The 25,359-nt window shown below is 43.8% G+C and overlaps 1 protein-coding gene across 1 annotated transcript in view; it reads left to right on the forward strand.

Moving 5' to 3' along the window:
• Positions 1 to 7,885, forward strand: part of LOC143301786 (neprilysin-1-like) — an 82,950-nt gene extending 75,065 nt beyond the window's left edge. The window contains exons 19-22 of the mRNA XM_076616177.1: positions 2,656 to 2,721; positions 3,635 to 3,736; positions 4,883 to 4,959; positions 7,698 to 7,885. Of these exons, the coding sequence (XP_076472292.1) occupies positions 2,656 to 2,721; positions 3,635 to 3,736; positions 4,883 to 4,959; positions 7,698 to 7,797 (345 nt within the window). The 3' untranslated portion in view covers positions 7,798 to 7,885. The remainder of the gene's footprint in view (positions 1 to 2,655; positions 2,722 to 3,634; positions 3,737 to 4,882; positions 4,960 to 7,697) is intronic.
• Positions 7,886 to 25,359: the final 17,474 nt, after the last annotated feature.

Here is a 25,359-nt window from a genome sequence, read left to right on the forward strand (position 1 = left end):
ACCATCAGCCTCAGAGTTCCTGGCATCACCACCAAAGACCAGCAACCAGCTACTCACAAGATCCTGACTCTGGCCATGATAGAGGAGTCCTACCCAGCCAGCTCCTGGACCCATGTATACACGGACGGATCAGCGGAGGAAGCCACACACAACGGAGGCAGTGGTGTCTACGTCAGATTTCGCGATGGAGAGCACAGCAGTATCGCACTCCCTGGAGGAAAGCTCTGCTCCAATTTCAGAGCTGAAGTCCTGGCCATCAAAACAGCAGCAGAATTCCTCTCCTCCTGTGGAAAGCCCCTTGGCAGCATCTCCATCTTCACTGACTCCATGTCCACACTCCAGGCCCTTGACTCCCCTGATCCTGGTCCACTGATCCAGTCCCTTAAGGCCTCCCTCACAACCCTTACCCAAACAGCCCCAACGACCCTCCAGTGGGTGCCTGCACATGTAGGCCTCCCAGGCAACGAGCATGCAGACCACCTCGCTAAGGAAGGAAGCCAGCTCACACAGCCAACCATTCCTGTCACACATGAGGAAGCAAAAACTCTCCTCCGCAGCAGATTCCGAAGAGGCTGGGTCACCCTGAACGGAGGCTACCAGGCACACCAAGATCCCATCAGGACACTGGAGAGAAGACACCAGACTACCATCTACCGCCTTCGCACAGGACACTGCGGCCTCCGAGCACACCTGAAGAGGATTGGAATGGCAGCCACATCCCTATGTGATTGCGGCCAGGCTGACCAGACCCCATCCCATATTCTCCAAGACTGCCCCCTGTATGAGAAGATGTGGCAGCAGTCCTGGCCTGGGGGTGCTGACCTCAACACCAAGCTCTGGGGGACGGCAGCCGATCTTCACCGGACGTCCGAGTTTGTGACATCCCTCGGACTTCGACCCTGACTGCGTAGCTGTCAAACGCAAAGAAGGAGAGAGAGAGAGAGAGAGAGAGAGAGAGAGAGAGAGAGAGAATCGGAAACAGAATTTTACACTGATACATATGCAAATATCAATGCATGCACTGGAGACCGGAGTAGCGCGTTGGGTTTGTTGCTGTCGGGCACTTGCCAAGCAGATGAGGTCAATATTCAGATCATCGTGATGAGATATGACTTGACTTGGGAGTTCCAAATGCACAAAAAATATTAACTTTGTGACTGGTTGGGTGGGTAATGGGATGATTGATTGGTCGGTTAATTGGATAATTAACTGGTTGAATGGGTTATGGAATGATTGATTGGTCGGAATATTGGATAATTAACTGGTGGAACGGGTAATGAAATGAATTCAGAGATGCAAACTGTTCCGACTTCGCCGTATTTTGTTATGCTCGATCGCAGTTTGTTCCGACGAGTTCATTTTCGACTACCTAGCATGGTCACATGCTTTCCTGTCCTAACATTACCCAGACGCTCTCGACCTATCGTCCACGAGACCAGGGCACTCACTGCTGAGCTTGGTCTCACGTGATGCACAGCTAATCGCGTGCGTGTTTACACTGACTGGACCAATCAGCTTTACCGTTTGTCCGGACAAGAGAGAAAGTGGCCAAACCAAGTCTTTGCATGCTTTGTAGAGATAAAATGTGCGTTTGCTGATGGGGATCGGAGTCCGAGTGTTCCTACCAAATTCGGAATGTTCCTACCAAAAATTTAATTTCCTGATAGTGGCTGGCATCTGTGGATGATTGGTTGATTGGATGGCTGGCATCTCTGGATGATTGATTGATTGGTTGGATGATTGGATGGCTGGCATCTGTGGATGATTGATTGATTGGTTGGATGATTGGATGGCTGGCATCTGTGGATGATTGGTTGATTGGATGGCTGGCATCTCTGGATGATTGATTGATTGGTTGGATGATTGGATGGCTGGCATCTCTGGATGATTGATTGATTGGTTGGATGATTGGATGGCTGGCATCTGTGGATGATTGATTGATTGGATGGATGGCATCTCTGGATGATTGATTGATTGGTTGGATGATTGGATGGCTGGCATCTGTGGATGATTGATTGATTGGATGGATGGCATCTCTGGATGATTGATTGATTGGTTGGATGATTGGATGGCTGGCATCTCTGGATGATTGATTGATTGGGTGGCTGGTTTCTCTGGATGATTGATTGATTGGATGGCTGGCATCTGTGGATGATTGATTCGATGGCTGGCATCTGTGGATGATTGATTGATTGGATGGCTGGCATCTGTGGATGATTGATTGATTGGATGGCTGACATCTGTGGATGATTGATTGGTTGGATGATTGGATGGCTGACATCTGTGGATGATTGATTGGTTGGATGATTGGATGGCTGACATCTGTGGATGATTGATTGGTTGGATGACTGGATGGCTGACATCTGTGGATGATTGATTGGTTGGATGACTGGATGGCTGACATCTGTGGATGATTGATTGGTTGGATGACTGGATGGCTGACATCTGTGGATGATTGATTGGTTGGATGATTGGATGGGTGGCATCTGTGGATGATTGATTGGTTGGATGACTGGATGGCTGACATCTGTGGATGATTGATTGGTTGGATGACTGGATGGCTGACATCTGTGGATGATTGATTGGTTGGATGATTGGATGGGTGGCATCTGTGGATGATTGATTGGTTGGATGACTGGATGGCTGGTTGTGCAGGTGAACGGGATCCAGACTCAAGGGGAGAACATTGCGGACAACGGAGGTATCAAGGAGGCCTATAGGGTGAGTAAGAGAGAGAGAGTGTGTGTGTGTGTGTGTGTGTGTGTGTGTGTGTGTGTCTCTGTCTGTCTGTGTCTGGGTGTGTGTGTGTGTACATGTGTGTGTGTATGTGAGAGAGAGAGAGAAAGAGAGAGAGTGTGTGTGTGTGTGTGTGTGTGTATGTGTGTCTGTCTGTCTGTGTCTGGGTGTGTGTGTATGTATGTGCACATATGTGTGTGTGTACACCGTGTGTGTGCGCGCGCGCGCGCGCGTGGGTGCGTGCCTGTGTGCGTGTATCTGAGTGTCATTGTGTGTGTGTGTGTGTGTGTGTGTATGTGTGTGTGTGCGCGCGCGCGCGCGCATACGCGCGCGTGCGAGTACGTGCGTAAGTGTCTGTCTCTGTCTGTGTTTGAGTTTGTGTGTGTGTGTGTGTGCGTGTGCGTGTGTGTGTGTGCGTGTGCGTATGTGGGTGTGTGTGTGCGTGTGCGTGTGTGAGGAGAGTGGAAAGACTTGCCCAATGTTTTTTGACTGGCTGGGACGTGGCTTCAAAAGTCACAGTGCAAGGGAGACAACTCGGCATACTCTGAATTCTTTAGCTATCATGACTTATCACCCCTATGCTCGATGTTTCTTGTCACACTGACGCAGCCTGATTGATAGCGATATGTTATTTTGAATATAAAAGAACAATCGCTGCAAGGAAAAGAAATAGAATATAAAAAAATAACTAAATTCTTAAACGAAGCTTACTCATATTCGTACGGGCGTCGTTATGAGACCGTGACGATGACGTCACGGATAGGCTGGTTCTGCAAATGACGTATTTAGCGTGACGTGTGTGTGTGTGTGTGTGTGTGTGTGTGTGTGTGTGTGTGTGCTCGCGAGGGCCGATTCTATGACGTCGTAAATGGCGTGACGTGTAAGCTGTGTGACGTAGGCATACCGGAAGTGGGTGGAGACGCAAGGCAAGGAGGAACCGAGACTTCCTGGTATGCTTCAGTTCACACATGACCAGCTCTTCTTCATTAACTTCGCCCAGGTGAGTGAGCAGAGAGGTCTTTAGCTTTTTTCAGGTTAACTCTTTCGCCGCCCATTTTTGTGTGTGTGGAAAAATACTGCCCAAATATTTTAGAAATCCCCAGCGATTCTTAGACACCATATTTTCTGTGTTTATATCACAAGGGAATTTTGCACTCTAAATTGACTGGTGGTGAAAGGGTTAAATGAATGTACCCATTGAATTCTTTTGTCCCCTAGGAACAGTGGTTTGAAAGTATGCTTCATCTTGTCTTTTTTGGGAGTGGAGTTCTGGGGGCGGGGGCGGGGGGGTCGTGTGGATACAATATGTACTTTGTTTTCTATACACTCACGGATAGATAAATTCAACAGTATCCAGTGATTAATTCTCGGAATATTTACTTGAAAGTTAATCTGTGACCTTGCAGACATCAAAACTCTTCAAGACGATACTACATTTGAAAACACTTCGCCTTCACATTTTCGCGAGGCAAGGCCAGTCGTCGACATAAGCGGACAATATAAGTAGACCTAAGACGTGTCATTGTCATACTACATGTTTGGGAAACACAGATTTTCAGGGTTGGGTTTTTACTGTCGCTCATTGCTTCGTGTCGATATTATTTTTCTAATCGTATAACATTAGTAAACTTTGTTAATTTACAAACTTCTGATTTTCGCGCGAACGAGGAATGTATCATTTTTGTTAAAAGCTTTTTTCAAAATTTGTTGATTGAAGAAAACTAAACGAAACGAAATTAATTCAGTTTAGGCCAAAGCCCTTCCTGCAGGGAGGATACAATTATACAATACTAATAATGACACACATTAATATATGTATGTATGTATATATATATATATATATATATATATATATATATATATATATATATATATATATATATAGTGTGTGTGTGTGTGTGTGTGTGTGTGTGTGTGTGTGTGTATAAACACATATACACACATACATATATGTATATATACACACCCACACACTTATATATACCAATACACATATAAGCACATACATGAATACCATACGTGATAACAAGGTACAATGTACTGACACATCTCAGCCATATCAAGAAATAATCTGACAAATGTAATGAGCAATATCTATTGAAGGAAGAAGAGGAGATGTGATCACGCGGTGGTGGTGTGTGTGCAGGTGTGGTGTGGTACCATGAGGCCTGAGGCCATCATCAAGAAGTTGCGGATAGGTGTGCACAGTCCGGCTCGCTTCAGGTAGGGCATCTCTGTCATACTTTTTTTTTTCTGCCCCACCATCAGCACCGTTTCGGCGGCATCACTCCCACGCCGCTCATTTAGATTCCCCCCCAATACACGGCTACACCAGGGTTCGTCCGTCACAGTTCCAGCGTCAGCAGTCCGCGGGGAACTATCGATGATAGGTCGCCAGGAGGCCACACACCAGAGGAGACCCTGCACTGCTGCCGAGTCATTTCGGTGGTGTTCAGTGGTGCCTGTTCTGATTTAACGTACTTAGGACACCACCTACTAAGCCCCCTACTAACGACAATAATGGCTTAGTCGCGGAGCCAGACTGAGTGAGCGTCCCTCCCAGCATCTGTGTCATACTTCCACTTCCCCGCCCATCACCACACAGCATGTACACTTTGCTATATCACCACATGACATGTACACTTTGCTATCTCACCACACAACATGTACACTTTGCTATCTCACCACATGACATGTACACTTTGCTATCTCACCACACAACATGTACACTTTGCTATCTCACCACACAACATGTACACTTTACTATCTCACCACACAACATGTACACTTTACTATCTCACCACACGACATGTGCACTTTGCTATCTCACCATACAACATGTACACTTTACTATCTCACCATACAACATGTACACTTTACTATCTCACCACATGACATGTACACTTTACTATCTCACCACATGACATGTACACTTTACTATCTCACCACATGACATGTACTTCATCACCACATGACATGTACACTTTACTATCTCACCACATGACATGTACTTCATCACCACATGAAATGTACACTTTGCTATCTCACCACATGACATGTACTTCATCACCACATGAAATGTACACTTTGCTATCTCACCACATGACATGTACTTCATCACCACATGAAATGTACACTTTGCTATCTCACCACATGACATGTACTTCATCACCACATGAAATGTACACTTTACTATCTCACCATATGACATGTACTTCATCACCACATGACATGTACACTACTATCTCACCTCATGACATGTACTTCATCACCACATGACATGTACTTCATCACCACATGACATGTACTTCATCACCACATGGCATGCACACTTTGCTATCTCACCACATGACATGTACTTCATCACAACATGACATGTACACTTTACTATCTCACCATATGACATGTACTTCATCACCACATGGCATGTACACTTTGCTATCTCACCACATGACATGTACTTCATCACCACATGAAATGTACACTTTGCTATCTCACCACATGACATGTACTTCATCACCACATGACATGTACACTACTATCTCACCACATGACATGTACTTCATCACCACATGACATGTACACTTTACTATCTCACCACATGACATGTACACTTTGCTATCTCACCACATGACATGTACTTCATCACCACATGAAATGTACACTTTGCGATCTCACCACATGACATGTACTTCATCACCACATGACATGTACACTTTACTGTCTCACCACATGACATGTACTTCATCACCACATGAAATGTACACTTTGCTATCTCACCACATGACATGTACTTCATCACCACATGAGATGTACACTTTGCTATCTCACCACATGACATGTACTTCATCACCACATGACATGTACTTCATCACCACATGACATGTACTTCATCACCACATGGCATGCACACTTTGCTATCTCACCACATGACATGTACTTCATCACAACATGACATGTACACTTTACTATCTCACCATATGACATGTACTTCATCACCACATGGCATGTACACTTTGCTATCTCACCATATGACATGTACTTCATCACCACATGACATGTACTTCATCACCACATGACATGTACACTTTGCTATCTCACCACATGACATGTACTTCATCACCACATGAAATGTACACTTTGCTATCTCACCTCATGACATGTACTTCATCACCTCATGACATGTACTTCATCACCACATGATATGTACTTCATCACCTCATGACATGTACTTCATCACCAAATGACATGTACACTACTATCTCACCTCATGACATGTACTTCATCACCTCATGACATGTACTTCATCACCTCATGACATGTACACTACTATCTCACCTCATGACATGTACTTCATCACCTCATGACATGTACTTCATCACCACATGACATGTACTTCATCACCTCATGACATGTACTTCATCACCACATGACATGTACACTACTATCTCACCTCATGACATGTACTTCATCACCACATGATATGTACAACCGAAGCAAAAGGAATCAGTTTGATTGGTTGTTTCTGATTGTTGATGCCTCAACAAGAGTTAAAGGATTCGATTCGATTAACTCAATATTTTTGTTCATGTCACAACGAGAATTGAGGCGTTCGATTTAATTGGTGGTTTCTTTTTATTCATGTACCAACAAGAGCGAAAGAGACAGATTTGATTGGCTGTTCATGCCCCAACCGCAGTTAAATGAATTGATTTAATTGGTTGTGTCTTTTTTTTGTTGATGCTCCAACAGGAGTTATTGATTTCATTGGCTCTTTATTTTTGTTGATGCCCCAACAAGAGTTAAATTAAAGGATTCAATTTGATTGGTTTCTTTTTGTTCATACTCTAACAGGAGTTACATGAATCGATTTGATTGGCTGATTCTTTTCAAAGATTCAATTTGATTGGCTGATTCTTTTCAAGGATTTGATTTGATTGGCTGTTTCTTGTCGTTACCAGGGTGATCGGCACTCTGCAGAACCAGGACACCTTCTCCGAGGCCTTTCACTGCCCCGCCCACTCCCACATGAACCGCCCTCACAAGTGCTCCATCTGGTGAGACAAGGGATCTGCTCCAGCCTCGTCCTCTCTTCCTCCTCCTCACCCATCCCACGTCCCAGGTGTAACAGGTGGCGCTCCAGTCCAGTCCAGTTACTTCCCTGCATCCTCTTCTTCCTTCTCCTCTTCCTCCTCCTCACCTCTAGTATCCCACAAGCTCCAAGTGTGACAGGTGGCGCTCCAGTCCAGTTACTGCCCTTCATCCTCTTCTTCCTCCTCCTCTTCCTCCTCCTCACCTCTGGTATCCCACAAGCTCCAAGTGTGACAGGTGGCGCCCCAGTCCAATCCAGGTGTTGCCCTTCCTCCTCTTCCTCCTCCTCTTCCTCCTCCTCCTCGCCTCTTTCATCCGACAAGCTCCAAGTGTGACAGGTGGCGCCCCAGTCCAATCCAGTTGTCGCCCTTCCTCTTCTTCCTCCTCCTCTTCCTCCTCCTCACCTCTGGTATCCCACAAGCTCCCAGGTGTGAAAGATGGCGCTCCAGTCCAGTCCAGTTACTGCCCTGCATCCTCCTCTTCCTCCTCTCCCTCCTCCTCCTCACCTCTGGTATCCCACAAGCTCCCAGGTGTGACAGGTGGCGCCCCAGTCCAATCCAGTTGTCGCCCTTCTTCTTCTTCTTCTTCTTCCTCATTTTTTCTATCCCACGAGACCCGAGTGTGACAGATGGTGCTCCAGTCCTGTCCAGTTGTCGCCCCTCCTCCTGCTCCTCCTGCTCCTCCTCCTCCTCACCTCATGTGTCCCACAAGATCTGAGTGTGACAGGTGGTGCTTCATCCCATACACCAGTCCTCCACAGGGACGTCTTCGGAGTGATATTATTGAAGGAGGAAGGTATACAAAATATACAGTTCATCGTCACGATGCCCGTTTTTTCTGTCGCGAATACCTTTTTTTTTTCTTTTTTTTTCTTTTTGTCAACTACTAATTTGAGTGATAGTCGGACAAGTCACAACTACACCTCAAAAACTGAATGATAGAAAACAGCTCATCACAATGACTTTCAGTTATTGTTTTTAGTGTCGTGTTGCAGTGTTTTGGGGGGGTGATAATTTTTGTTTTTGTTTTTGTTGTTTTTTTTGTTCTAGTTTTTTTTTGTCGTTTATTTTCTGTTACCTTCTTCAGTGATACTAAGTTCAAACCATTGCTTTCAGACTGAGAAAGAATGTGATACACGTTAAGAGGGTATAAAATAGACTTCCTTTGAATGACCTCTTTGGTTTTATTTATGTTTTTGCCTGCTCTTTGTGACATGAGGTTCCACGTCCGGCTGTTGTCATGGGAACCTTCCACAGTAAGGTAAGGTGATCTAATTCCGACCGATTTTTCATGGATCTAAACCCTACCACTTTACACAGTCACCGACTTCCCATGACAAGCAATGCCGATCAGTTCGCGGCAGGAGCCCGGGAAATCCTTGTTCAGTTCGCCAACGGAATAAACCGATCATTTTGACCAATGAGAACATCACGGGAATCTGATGGTGATGTATAGTGGCGCGAAAAGCACCCCATATGTTGTTGTCTACAACACACCACTTTACACAGTCACCTTCTTCCCATGACAAGCAATGCCGATCAGTTCGCGGCAGGAGCCCGGGAAATCTTTGTTCAGTTCGCCAACGGAATAAACCGATCATTCTGACCAGTGAGAACATCACGGGAACCCGATAGTGATGTATAGTGGCGCGAAAAGCACCCCATATGTTGTTGTCTACTCTTTGTGACGTGAGGTTCCACGCCAGGCTGTTGTCACGGGAAATTTTGTACAATACACCTCAACTTCATGGCTCCCTTACTTTAGTGTCGTACATCGTTTTTGGTGGTTGTTTATGTTGGGTGTTTTGTTTGTTTTTTATGTTGGGGTTTTCTTTATAACTCTTTTGTCCTTTTTTTTTTGTCATTCAACTTGAGTGACGTGGAGAACAACCATTGGCTGTCGACAGACCGAAATAGAATATGACAGACCTCAAAGTAGGAATCCAACATAAAAGTACATCACCTCATAGCGTTCTTTCGTTGGTTTTTATGTTGCTATATTGTTGGGGGTTTTCTCTCTCTCTCTCTCTCTCTCTCTCTCTCTCTCTCTTTTTTTTTTTTTTTTTTTTTTTCTTTTGTCTCCTCTCTTCAGTGACAGTGGTGATGGCACTGTTTAAAACGAGTGAAATGTGTGAAGACTTTATGCGATAATGTTGTGGTGGTGGTGGTTTTTGTGGGCGTTTTTTCAAGAGCGAACGGCAGAAACGCTTAAGATCCCAATACGTGACGAGGTTTCTGCATACTGAAGACAGATATGCTTCAGACATTACTAAAAAAAGAATTTGAAAAAAATCCTGACCAAGACTTCATCCCAACAGAGACAGTGATGGTGCGTCGGTGTGAGAAGTTGAAATACACACACAGCTCTATAAAAAAATTTTTTTATAAATTTAATATAAAAAAAAAAACCACTTAGGCGGGTTCTTTGCAGAATTGATGTGATAGACGTTCGATGCGCAAGGCCTGCACCATGGTGTGACCAGCACATTCAATTGATGCCAAGGCTCGGCATTTGGTGTGTGTGTTGTTTTTTGGTGGTGGTGGTGGTGGTGTTTTTTGTGGGGAAGGGTTGTTGTTTTCAGCAGATGCGGTGTGCTCTATATGGGTCAGTCCACAAGCCATTGACATCTCCTTGAAAGTGAATCCGAAACTGATTCAAGGCCTGGGCAGCGCTTTGGGTTTATGCGAAGGTCGGGCACCCGCTTTCTTTTCTTTTTTTTTTTGTTTTTGTTTTTTATATTTTGTATTTGTATATCTTTTTATCACAACAGATTTCTCTGTGTGAAATTCGGGCTGCTCTCCCAAGGGAGAGCGCGTCGCTACACTACAGCGCCACCCTTTTTTTGTATTTTTTCCTGCGTGCAGTTTTATTTGGTTTTTCCTGTCGAAGCGGATTTTTCTACAGAATTTTGCCAGGAACAACCCTTTTGTTGCCGTGGGTTCTTTTACGTGCGCTAAGTCCATGCTGCACACGGGACCTCGGTTTATCGTCTCATCCGAATGACTAGCGCCCAGACCACCACTCAAGGTCTAGTGGAGGGGAGGAGAAAATATCGGCGGCTGAGCCGTGATTCGAATCAGCGCGCTCAGAGTCTCTCGCTTCCTAGGCGGACGCGTTACCTCTAGGCCATCACTCCACTGCAAAAAGCAGCAGTGTGAGTGTACCGTATATACGGATTTAGTCCCCACGCTTTGACAACTCCTTGAAACTGTATCCAACACTGACTCGAAGCCTGACGAGCGTTTCTGGTTTATGCGATTGTTGGGCATCAGCTTTTTTTCTCTAGGTTTTTTTGTTGTTTTTGTTTTTTTTCATATAGAGGAGATTTAGTCCCACGCTTTGACAACTCCTTGAAACTGTATCCAACACTGACTCGAAGCCTGACGAGCGTTTCTGGTTTATGCGATTGTTGGGCATCAGCTTTTTTTCTCTAGGTTTTTTTGTTGTTTTTGTTTTTTTTCATATAGAGGATGTGGTGTGTCGTAAAGACGGATTAGTCTGTACACTTTGACACCTACTTGAAACAGAATCCGTAACTGACTCAAGTCTTGACGAGCGTGTTGGGTCTATGTGAGGACTGAGCAACTGCTCCTTTGAGATATGTATGTATGTATGTATATATATATGTGTATATATATATATATATATATATATATATATATATATATATGTATATATACACACAGCATATGTGGTGTGTTGCATATATGGATTAGCCCGCACCCCACGCTTTCACAACTCCATGAAACTGAAGCTGATGCACGAAGGAAGAAGTGTGGACTGGACATTTTGGGGGACTGCCTTTGGTAGCTCTTGGTTGGCTTGTTGTTTGCTCATTGAATGACACAGAAGCCAGCATGGCTTTTTGCAAACTGGTCGGTCTGCGAGGTCAGTGTCACATCTTTTTGTACCTGGTTAATCTGTCTGCCACAACTGGTTTTACGTGATTGGGTTTTGTCATCTGTATTTGGAGTTTGTCATCTGTATTTACGATATCGGATCAGTAGTATCCAGATTTTTTTTTCTTTTTCTGTACGTGATTGGTCTCCTGATGTCGTCGTTGTTGGTGTTTTCAGAAGATCGTTGTGTATAACTTTTCAGGTAATTGGTGTATCGAATAATTTTCTGTCAGATCAACGTGTGGTCGCATTTGTGTTTGGTTCGCTTTTGCTTGCCTTTGCTTCGGGTTTGTTTTCAGCACAGGTGGTGCAGCGCATACGCATCAGCCTGCACCCTCGGCCGCTGGACGGGGGCAACAGCCTAGTGGTTAAAGTGTTGGACTTTTAATCGGAGGGTTCTGGGTTCGAATCCCGATCACAGCGCCTGGTGGGTAACGGGTGGAGATTGTTCACATCTCCCAGTTCAACATACGTGCAGACAAGCTAGTGCCTGAACCCCCTTCTTGTGTATGATAATAATGATAATAATAATAATAATGATATTAATAATAATAATAATAATGGTATTTATATAGCGCTGAATCTTGTGCAGAGACAAATCAAAGCGCTTTCGCACCAGTCATTCACACGCATGCATTACTCTAAAACTGTAGAAACTGAAGACAAGGAAGAGGGAGGCTATTTTGGGAAGAGGTGGGTTTTTAAGGCCAGACTTGAAAGAGTTGAGTGTGGAGACTTGACGAAGCGAAAGAGGAAGTTCATTCCATTTGCAAGCAGAAGATTAAATACGAAAGTTAAAGATCCAGTCATCCATGTCAGAGTCGGGTGGGGTATGGGAACAAGTATATACTCGGCATACAGCCCCCCCCCCCCCCCCGTCCCCCACCCACCCCCGGAAAACGGAGTATGACTGCCTACATGGCGTGGGTAAAATCTGTCACACACGTATCCCACTCGTGTATACGAGTGAACGAGGGAGTCACAACCCACGAAGCAAGTAGTAGCAGTAGTTGTCAACGTCCTGAAGATCAAGGTGTCCAGGGCTGGGTGTTGTAGGTTGCGTGGTCCGAAGGGCGATGGGGGGGTGAGTCCTGACCTTGAAACTGAAGTAGAGATCATTTACATGAGAGTGATCAGTCTCTGTGAATGAAAATGAAGTGGAGACGCTTGTCTGTGTGTGGTTATTTTCGTCGTCAAGCCCATGTGCATCATGTTCCCTGGTGGATTTTGTCGGAGATTGTTAATCTGCATTGATACTTGCACTACGTCTGAAAGTCTCTCTGAAAGCGTTTGATATCAACCCTGACTCCTGGGAGGAATCTGCAGTGGACCGTGACAAATGGCGTGCTGCTGTGCACAAAGGCGCCAAGTTGTGCGAGGCCAACAGGACTGCTGCAGCTGTTCAGAAGAGGCAGGCCAGAAAGTCACGGGCAAACAAGCTCCCTGACAATGGTATGCCTGTCTTTGTCTGCCCCAACTGTCAGCGAACATTTCGTGCGCAGATTGGACTATTCAGCCATCTGCGCATTCACAGATAGATTCATGAGCATCCTCCCCCCCACCCCACCACCACCCTCCCCCCATCCCCCAGCTGGATGACAACGATGGTCATCATCGATCTCGATGGACACACACCACGTCTGTCCTCAGAGTCCGAACCCTGAACGCTCAACAAAGACATCCATGTTGCACAATTGGCTGCCAGCCAGGGTAGTTTCAGTTTCAGTAGCTCAAGGAGGCGTCACTGCGTTCGGACAAATCCATATACGCTACACCACATCTGCCAAGCAGATGCCTGACCAGCAGTGTAACCCAACGCGCTTAGTCAGGCCTTGAGAAAAAAAAAAGGTAAATACATAAAAAAAGAACTACTACTACTAATAATAATATGTATAAGGCGCAAAAACTTGATGAAGTCGACTATAAGCGTACAAAATAAAATAAAATAAAATAAATATATAAGTAACTAAATAACTAACTAAATAAATAATATAATTTTTAAAAAGATAAAATAAAATAAATAAATGAATAAATAATAATGATGATAATAATAATAATGATAATAATAAAATTAATTAACAAAAATAAATAAATACAGCCAGGGTAGAGTGGACTGATAGTCGCCTTTAGGCGCTCGTCATTCGTTTCCTGTGTCAGTCATTCAGGCTCCAATCACTCGCACACATGTTTTGTGTTGACGCGGTTGAGCATTTGTATGGTTTGACAGTCCTGATATGGCCCTGTGCGGTCGACTGGACTATAAGCAACGATTAACTCGTACAGATACACACACGTATATTACAGTCGTACACATACACACAAGTATATTACAGTAGATTTTCCGGCAGAATGTTTGTCAAGGCTGTAACCCTTTGTTTTACCGTAGGTTTCTTTCACGAGCGTGCTTTGTGCTTGCTGCAAACATGACCTCGGTGTACAGCCTCGCCCATTATAAATAATAATAATAATAATAAAATGTAGGCTTATATAGCGCAGTACCCCCATCTCAGATGGGGCTCACCGCGCATCACAATGAAAAAATATACAGAGAGAAATTTAAGACTAGGTGTCGTAAAATATGTACAAAGTCTACAAAGTTTCACATGACAATGGCTAAAATATGCATATGTAAAACTAACTGACATGATAAAAGATTTTATATATATATATATATGTGTGTGTGTACATATGTATCTATATGTATATATACATACATACAGTCTATCTGTGCTGTTTTGCTCTGGCGACTAGGTAGTGAGATGTAAACACTGAAATGGGCAACATCTGCTCATTCTGCAGTGTTATTTGCCTGCACGGCCTTTTTATGTATCTTTTGCTTGGCTTTGAAGTATTGGGGGTTTTTTGTTTTGTTTTGTTTGTTTGTTTTTTTTTGGGGGGGTTGTTGTTGTTTTTTCCTTTTTTACGATTTTTTGTAATCTGACGATGATAAATTAAGCGGAATGGCTGGCGTCCTCGGCATGGCCTAGTCTTATTTGCCGTGAGGAGCTAAATGGTTAGGATACTGTATCATGAACTGTGTTATGTGGGTTTGTCTTAGTGGTGGTTTTTTTTTTTGGTTTTGTTGATGTTGTTTGTTTGTTTTTTGGTGTTTTTTCGTTTGTTTGGTTGGTTGGTTGGTTTTTTGTTTGTTTGTTTTTTGGGTTGTTTTTTTTTTGTTTGTTTGTGTTTTTTTTGTGTTTGTTTGTTTGCTTTTGTAGATGTGACAGTTTTGTGTTGACGGAGACGAGCATTTGTATGGGTTGACAGTCCTGATATGGCTCTGTGCGGTCGGCAGGACTATAAGCAACAAGAATGATAAGAATAATAATACAGTCTCATCGGAATGACGCATACCACACCACTCAAGGGACGAGAGTGAGTTTTTAAAAAAAAATTAAAAAAAAAAAAAACCCGGTCCGTATGATTACGGAGACTCGAACTCGGAAACCCTGGCTTCCTGGTCGGGTTTGTTACCACTGGCCACCCCGCTCCGGATGGTCACAGACGGGAAGAACAATCATGACAACAAAGCGAAGAAAAAAACAGAAACAAAAAATATGGGGGAGGGGGAGGAGAGAGAAAAAAAAAGAGGGGGTGGGAGGAGCCCATCCAATGATGCTGAGACTATCCTTCTCATTTTGCAGTGCTCTTACGTATCCTCTGATTTCTCCTTTGAAATTTTTTTAGAAAACACACACACACACATACACACACACACACACACACACACACACACACACACACGCACGCACAAAATCGTGACATAGTGCCGACACCAACCCAGCTGCACACCAACCTCCGTGGCTCCAGACAGGACTTGGGGATGACGACGTTATTCATCAGACTGGATGGACTGACATCGGAAAGACGAACGAGGAGGAGGAGATGATGGTAATGATGTAGTAGAAGAAGTAGTTCTGTTACTGACAAGGTACAGGTCTGATTAAAAAAAAAAAAAAGCTTTGATTTTTTTGGAGCAGCTGTGTAGAGAATTATTAGTTGTTGTTGTTTTGTTGTTGTTGTTTTTGGTGGGAGGCGGTCGTTTTCTTATGTTTTGTTTGATGGCACATATTTATCATGTTAGCAGATTTACTCAGATTTTAAAGTATTTCTTTTGGACATGGAGATAATATCAGGGTCATGGTTTCTCTCTCTCTGTGTGTGTGTATTGTTTCATCCTCACCTCACAACCCCATGTTTGAAATTATAGTCTCTGGTCCCTCCCCTACCTCCCTCCCTATCTCCCACCCTCCCCTCCCTCGCCTCTGTCTCTGTCTCCCTCCTTACTCCCTCCCCTCCCCCCGCCCTCTTCACTCTCTCACTTCTCCCGCTCTCTCCATCCCCTTCCCACTCTCCCTCCCCCATCCTTCTCTCCATCCCCTTCCCACTCTCCCTCCCCCATCCTTCTCTCCATCCCCTTCCCACTCTCCCTTCCCCATCCTTCTCTCCACCCCCTTCCCACTCTCCCTCCCCCATCCTTCTCTCCACCCCCTTCCCACTCTCCCTCCCCCATGCTTCTCTCCACCCCCTTCCCCCTTCCCCATCCTTCTCTCCATCCCCTTCCCACTCTCCCTCCCCCATCCTTCTCTCCATCCCCTTCCCACTCTCCCCTCCCCCATCCTTTTCTCCACCCCCTTCCCACTCTCCCTCCCCCATCCTTCTCTCCATCCCCATCACCCACCCCTCTCCCCTTCCCCATCCTTCTCTCCATCCCCTTCCCACTCTCCCCTCCCCCATCCTTTTCTCCACCCCCTTCCCACTCTCCCTCCCCCATCCTTCTCTCCATCCCCATCACCCACCCCTCTCCCCTTCCCCATCCTTCTCTCCATCCCCTTCCCACTCTCCCCTCCCCCATCCTTCTCTCCATCCCCTTCCCACTCTCCCCTCCCCATCCTTCTCTCCATCCCCTTCCCACTCTCCCCTCCCCATCCTTCTCTCCATCCCATCACCCACCCCTCTCCCCTCCCCCATCCTTCTCTCCATCCCCTTCCCACTCTCCCCTCCCCCATCCTTCTCTCCATCCCCATCACCCACCCCTCTCCCCTCCCCCATCCTTCTCTCCATCCCCATCCCCTCCCCCATCCCTCTCTCTCCTCGTCCATCGCTCCCCCCTCCCCCTTCTCCCCCCCCCCCTCTCTCTCGCCCCATGTCTAACTATATCTATAAACGTGTGCACACACACACACACACAACTCACAAGCACACAAGTGCTTGCGAGTGGAATACGATACCTCGAAACAGATGTGGGTTTTTTTAATACAAATTCAAGATGTATGTATGCATTGTTTTCATGTTGTTGGTCCTCTGCTTTGTGCACCTTACTGTTCTGTGGTCCCATATAGTGTTGTCTTATTCTTTTTTTTCACGTAACAAAGGTACAACTGTTATAAATCTGGTGGCGTACAATTTTCCTTAACGGGAAGAAAATTAATGGGTGTGCTCGCGACCAGATTTTATCTTTTTATTTTATTTTATTTTATTTTATTTTTTAAGATATAATAATGGCCGAGATATGTTGTGTGGTCATTCTATTTTTGTATCAAGGATCAGCTGACTGGTGTCGTCGCACTGATATGTTGGTCTTTTTTTCTTTTCTGATTTTTGGTGGCGGTGGGGTGGGGTGGGGGGAGTATGATTGTATCGTTTTGCGATGATTTTTTTTTTTTTTTTTTTTTTTTGATGCGTAAAGGTTTCCTTACACCAATACGTCTGTTTTTATATCATACACTTTATTGTTGTTTTCGGGTTGTTGTTTTTTTTTACGTCTAAATGTGTTGTCTGGTGGTTGTATATTTTTGTTTCAGCGGGTATATAATAGATTCTCGCATCGATGAAAATCTGTCACTTTTTATTTCATTGTCATCTGTAATCCTTTTTTGTTTGTTTCAATGGGTATATGTATATATATATATATATATTTTGTATTATGTCAGTTGTAATCCTATTTTGTTTGTTTCAATGGGTATATGTATGTGTATATACATACATACATATATATATATATATATATATATATATATATATTCTCGCACTGATGTATATCTGTGACATCTTTTTTGTATTATGTCAGTTGTAATCCTATTTTGTTTGTTTCAATGGATGTATCTAGACATTCTGGTATCGGTGTATATCTGTTACTTTTTTTTCATTGTTTTGGTCAGTGTACATAAGACACATATATCTTCGCACCGATATATTTGATGTCGTTTTTTATATCTACATTTGGTATATATGTGCTGTCTGGTGGTTACAATATATATATTTCTTTTTTATCAATCAACTAGATACACCTATCCTCAAAATGAGGTTTTTTATCAGTGAAATATTTAATCATTTATAGTTCGTTTAATTATATGATTTCGGATCGATGAGATAGTAGAGGGACGTACTGTTTTAGGGATACGTCCTTGTATCGATGAATCTTGTCTCGGGTTTTGTTTTATGACACATAGATTTCACGAAAAGTTGAGGACCACTTCATAATAGCAGGTCGTTCTGTTGTTAACATTGAATTGAGCAGACTGTATTTGGTCTACTACTGGCCTCTTACTGAATACACTTACGGCTGTTTCAAGTACACGTGCACCATGAACAGTTTTTTTTTAAATACCGTTAGAAAAATCGATCTTTATCTCCAAAAATCAGTTATTGATGGGGCTCATAAACGCCACCTGCGTATTTATTTTTGCGGGTGTGTGTGGGAGAGTGGGGGGTGGGGGCGTGGTTTGGGTTTTTTTTCGTCTGCTATGTTCAGTGCGTGGTGGTACGGGTGCTAGTCCTTCACGTTCCGTGTCTCGCAAGCGTGGAAAATTTGATAGAGGAGGGTGGGTGGATGTGAATGTATGACTTGTCAGTTTCAATTTCTCAAGGCGTTTCTGCGTTCGGACAAATCCATATTCGCTTCATCACACCTGCCAAGCAGATACCTGACCAGCAGCATAACCCAACAACGCCTGTGCCTTGAGTGCATGAATATGTGTCAGAGTGGATTTCTTCTACAGAGTTACACTTATGTTGCCATGGGTTCTTTTTCAGTGCGCAAAGTACGTGCTGCACACGGGACCTCGGTTTTATCGTCTCGTCCGAATGTCGAACTTGGGGAGAGAAAGGGCGAGAGCGGGATTCGAACCCACACCCTCACGGGCACTGTATTGGCAGATAAGCGTCATGACATTTCAGCCTTCTGTCATGAACACTGGACGATTCAGTCACCCCTATCTCGGTTTGAGTGATTACAGAGTGTGACGAGAAGGTGGTGGCCGCTGGGTCGTCCACTTCCAGTGATCAGTTATGGAACATAATTTCTATCTCCGGGTAGGCCCAACACTGAGCTTGTATCACACATTGATATAAGTTTACATTTGGGCCAACAGCAAAGTGATAGCTGTATTATCAATGGTTTCTCCAGTCAATGGGAAACCATTTACAGCTTAGTGTTTTTGTGAAGGACTATGACTCTCAAACTAGGAGGCAAAATTGCACTGGCTCTTAGTGCTGCAGCCTTATGGGCTAGTTGGCCTTTGGGAACCATCCCAACGCCAACTGTCCTAAAACCCTCTTGGCCAAGAGAGTGGGGATGTAACTTGGGCAAGACACTCTCCACTATAATCAAATTCTAGCCCAAATAGTCGGAACAGTAGTTGCCTCCTCTGCTGTTCTGATGGTCATAGTCGGACACGACTGACTATCAAAATCTCTACTTGAAGGCGGACGGACCCGTTTCTGAACATAAGTTTGGAGATGGGGCGAGGGGTGGGGGTGGGGGGGGGGTAGCTTCAGTGACGGAATTGGTAAGGTCTGAATTTAAGATTTACATAGGGGAGGAACGGTCGATTCGTAAAGTTGGGCTTAGTGTATACAGGGTTGCATTAGCCTTCCTCCCAGTTTAAAAAAAAACGGGGAAAAATTCAATATTGTAAAACAAATTTTAATGTTTATGAAAAAAAAAATTGATGTAAAATTGATGCTTTTGTCATTTGAAATAATCAAATAAACATTTCCAAAAGTAAATAAAGTCCAGCTTTGTGAAATGGTGGTTCCTCCCCAATATATTTTTTTCCATAGTATTTTCTAACAATAAAGACAATCCACGTTCATTCAGCGCTCTGTTCATTTCTTTTGTCCACTGTTCCCTGAAAAGACAATGGTTACACATCTCGCTGGTGACTACACTGCAGTTTGTACGAAAACGACGGGCGCAATAGCCGAGTGGTTAAAGCGTTGGACTGTCAGTCTGAGGGTCCCGGGTTCGAATCACAGTGACGGCGTCTGGTGGGTAAAGGGTGGAGATTTTTACGATCTCCCAGGTCAAACAACACCATGCTGAAACGGAGTTTCGAACCCTGGACTAATTGACAGCTTCTTGAATCACCTTCTTCTTCTTCTTTCACTTGACGACCAGCATCAGTGTGTTGCTGAAAAGTGTCGTATTGTGGGGAGGTTGCTGTTGGGCGCAGTTTAGCTGGATAAACCGAGGGATGTGCTGTTAATTGATAGGGGACCTAGAGAGCAGTCCGCTGGTGTGTTCGCATCTCCAGCATTGGGAATCTGTATGAAGTTACATGTGTTCTACATTCACCACTCTCTGCAAAAAATCAACACTGGGAATCTGAACGGAGTTCATTGTTTCTATATTTATCTCTCTGTTCGTGCTAACCAGCATTGGGAATCAAAGAAGGGAGTTAAGTGTGATCTATGTCCACCACTCAGTTATAATCCAGTATTGGGAATCTAAAGGGAGTTAAGTGTATTCTATATCCATCACTCTGTAATAATCAGCATTGGGAATCTAAAAGGAGTTGATTAGTTCTATGCTTATCACTCTATTCGTACTGATCAACATAGGGAATCTAAAAGGAGATTAAACAAATAAATATGTTCTTTGTTTATCACTCTTTTCATGCTAATCAGCATTGGGGATCTAAAAGGAGTTGAGTGTGTTCTATAACTATTACTCTTTAATCATCAGCATTGGGTATCTGAAAGGAGCAAAGTGTGCTCTGTATCCATTACTCGGTTGTAATGAGCATTACGAATCTAAAATAAGTTAAGTGTGTTCTGTATGGAAATCCAACACAGAATCCATTCCGCCATGGCGCCTTTGAAGTCTGCACAACCACCAGTAAATCGAACGATGATGGGAGACAAGCGTGTTGTGAGTTATGGGGTCCGTTCATTGGAGAGTTGTCGCTCATCCTATGTTGGTTCCCTTGTTCTCGGGTCTTTTCTTCTTCTTTCTTTTCCCCCCCACCCCCTCTCTCCAGCCCCTCACTGACTTTTCAGTGTTCACGTGTCTTTCCTGAGCGTGGTAAGTGGGAAGGACACACAGTTTCAGTTTCACTTTCTCAAGGAGGCGTCACTGCGTTCGGACAAATCCATACACGCTACACCACATCTGTTGAGCAGATGCCTGACCAGCAGCATAACCCAACGCGCTTAGTCAGGCCTTGAGTGCATGCTTACATATTTGTGTACCTATGAAAGTGGATTTCATTTTACGTAATTTCGCCAGAGGACAACACTTTCGTTGCCATGGGTTCTTTTTCAGTGCGCCAAGTGCGTGCTGCACACGGGACCTCGGTTTATCGTCTCATCCGAAAGACTAGACGCTCAGTTGGATTTTCCAGTCAAATTTGGGAGAAAGGGCGAGAGCGGGATTCGAACCCACACCCTCACGGACTCTGTATTGGCAGCTGAGCGTCTTAACCATTCTGCCACCTTCCTCCATACACACAGAGAAAATGAAAGGCGGGGAAGGAGAGAGAGAGAAGAGAGGGAAACATACACACACACACGGGGAGGGGGAGAGACAGTGGCAGACAAGACAGAGAGACGGAAAGATAGATGGAAAAACAGTCAGAGACCAATAAAGAGACAAAAGAAGGCACAGAGACAGACAGACAGACAGAGAGGCTTTCTCCCTTCTTTCTCACGACAACAAGAACACACACACACACACACACACACACACACTGCGTGTGAAGACGTGACAGCACTTTTATTACATTATTGTTCTCCAAAACCACAGATCTAAATACCACGGCCACTACCCTACTACACCAACACCACATGTGTTTATTATGTACAGTATGTACATTTATCCATATAGTTGTTTGCTCTGTCCGTCTGTTTGCACTGAAGGATGAGTGCGTCATGCAGTGTGTGTATGCGATCGAGCGCGTGCGCGTTTGCACGTATGTATGTATGTATGAATGTATGTGCGTGTTTTTGTGTGTTCGTGTGCGTGCGTGCGGCTGTGTGTATAAGTGTGCGTGCGCGCATGAACTAAGGAGAATAGATGAGAATACTACTGACAGATAACCACACGCACATAGAGAGACAGACAGACAGACAGAGACAGAGAATGCGAGAGAAATAGACAGAGAGACAGGCAGAGACATAGAAAAAGGACAGACAGACAGACATAGGAACGGAGATCAAAATGTATGTGTGAAATAATGGAAATATATAATGTTCATTTACACGTGAGTCAACAGATGTATGATTGGACGGATGGATGGTGTGTGTGTGTCTGTGTACACAAGTGTGCAAGCGTGATTCTGTGCATGCATGATTATGCATGCGCCTGTGAGTGTGAGCGCATGCGCGCGTGCGTGTGAGAGTGTGTTCGCGCGTGCGTGTGTAATCAAAAGCAAAACAGACTGTTGAGCAACGATGATACACGTTACAAAAGAAACACACTTTTACATTTTCGTTTCCTCTACCGTCCACCATTCTAGGATGGATCGAAGAAAGAATGAAAAAAAAAAAAAGATTCCACAATTAGCGAATCAAGATGGTGGCTTCAATCCAATGACTGTCATTTAACGCCACCCCGACCATCAAGGTCACTATCAGAGCTGACAACAAAGTGGTGGTCTAATAATACTTATAGGTATCAAAAAAATAAATACACCATAAACTGTACACAACAACAAGATACGAAAAAACACTTAGCTTAATAATACTGACGACATGTTCAAACATCCAAGAAAGTTACGTTAACTGTCCCATAGCCTCTTACAGGGCCATGTGAGGAAGCGAACACATATCCACTGTGTCTAAGACTCTGCACAGGAAGGCGAGGCCCAGTTCTGCCCCTTCCACCGCTTTCACCTTCACCCAGTTGAAGTCGGGTACCTCCATTCACAACTGGGTAGAGTGAGGCCTCGGAACCTGGATCACCGGATCGCATGTCGAACGCCTGACTGACGAAACTTTGTCAGTTACACATTATCTATCATGTTCACAAGTGCCGGTCAACACGTGCAACACGTAAAAAGCCGAAACGTTTTTGTTTTTTTTTTTTTTAACTCTGGTTGTCATTTCCACAATCACTCAACCCGCCAGTACATATCTCAAAACGATGTCAGTCAATGGATAAGACAACATGAAAATGTACCTTTCATAATCTTGGGCTTTGACGGCAACAAGAGACTTAGCTTTCCAGCCTGTGGACAATATTCATATGAAACATTTGACAACGACAAGGAGTAGGGGTGAATAATACCATATTATGCACGCGTTTCATAACCAGAATTCACACTATAATGTGCCACGATATTTATTTGATTACAATGGGGTTAATACAAAATCTACATCTCGAAATCTAGGACAATACAAAACACAATGTGTAAACAGTTGATGACGATGACGAGGTTAGGCTGAAATTTGTACATATGTACATTTCATAAAAAAAATTTAAAAAATCAAGTCCAAACACAGGGCAACGTGTAGTATCAGTATCAGTAGCTCAAGGAGGCGTCACTGCGTTCGGACAAATCCATATAGGCTACACCACATCTGCCAAGCAGATGCCTGACCAGCAGCGTAACCAAACGCGCTTAGTCAGGCCTTGAGAAAAGAAAAGAGAATAATAATAATAATGATAAAATAATAACAATAATAATAATGATAAAATAATAATAATAATAATAATAAATGAAAATAAAACAAAAAGACAATAATGATGATAAATAAGCAAATAAATGTAAAACATGCATACACATTCACACACATGCACAACAGAAATGCACCAAACATGCAGTTCCACAGATATAAAAGCACAAACACACACACATGAACGTGCACATAGCCCCGCCACACACTGCATCTCGAAATCAGAAATCTTGGACAATACAAAATACAATGTGTAAACAGTTGATGATAATAACAACATCATCATCATCAACAAAACAACAATAATAATAATAACAATAATAATAAATAACACAACACACACACACACACACACACACACACACACACACATCTCCCAAATTACACTGCACAAATTACAATGTACTGTTGAGGAAAACAAGAAGAGTTCACGATGATACATGACGGTCAACTGTCAGTTCAGGAGCTGGAGAGACACGGTATACAGACGTCACGAAAACATAAGGACCACTTCATAAAAGCAAACATGTTGTAAAAATGTTGTTTTTTGTTTTTTGTTGTTGCTGTTTTTTTTGGGGGGGGGGGGGTTGTGTTTTCGGTTGTTGTTTTTTAAATCGAGAGATGATTGAAACTATTCAGGCTGTGTGTTATCTCACTGAATAGACAGACGGCTGTTTCAAGCTCACATGCACCACGAACTGTTTGAAAAATCGAACTCTCCGCGGGCAAAAAAAGAGAATAGATGATAACACGACAAACAGATAAGCTCAGTGTGTGTGTGTGTGTGAGAGAGAGAGAGAGAGAGAGAGAGAGAGAGAGAGAGAGAATGCGAGAGAATGAGAAATGAGACGGACAGACCGTAGTTTTAAACGACAGCTGTTTGTTTGCAGCCTTGAGGGCTAGTTGGCCTTTGGGAACCATCCCAACGCCGACTGTCCTAAAACCCTCTTGGCCGAGAGAGTGGGGATGCAACTTGGGCAAGACACTCTCCACTGTAATCAAATTCTAGCCCAAATAGTCGGAACAGCAGTTGCCTCCTCTGCTGTTCTGATGGTCATAGTCGGACACGACTGACTATCATATATATATATATATATATATATATATATGTGTGTGTGTGTGTGTGTGTGTGTGTGTCTCATCCGAATGACTAGCGTCCAGACCACCACTCAAGGTCTAGTGGAAGGGGAGATAATACTGTCGACTGTGCCGTGATTCGAACCACTGCGTTAAGATTCTCTCGCTTCCTAGACGGACGCGTTACATCTAGGCCATCACTCTACCTTTATTTCACAACACAGCCCAAGAAGAAAACTGTGCAAGTTCCCATTAGGTCCTTAACTATCTGTGAGCCCTGTATGTTTGGTTGGAATCCAACGATTTGAGTCGACAAGGATGCATAGTCACTGAATTTAGTGAGCGAAGGCAACAGAGATACATATGTCTTTTTTGTTTGTTTGTTTGTTTTACACGTACACAATATATATTTGAATTACCATTATTGCACAGGGGGAAGAGGGAGGGGGAGACATCCGAATAAACAACTCAAATAAAGAAGTTCATTGACAAAAATATACAAACAGTATCAAAAGAAATACAACAAAACGAAAACGTTTTTTCATTAAGCAAAGGTCATTTTCAAAACTCCGCGCGTGTACATGCATGTTCCGTAGTAAAATTAATAAAATATCCACACAAAAAAACCTCTGAGGTGTATACAAAATACAAACTCTGG

This window comes from Babylonia areolata, chromosome 28 (genome assembly GCF_041734735.1).
Source record: "Babylonia areolata isolate BAREFJ2019XMU chromosome 28, ASM4173473v1, whole genome shotgun sequence".
NCBI classification, from domain to species: Eukaryota; Metazoa; Mollusca; class Gastropoda; order Neogastropoda; family Buccinidae; genus Babylonia; species Babylonia areolata.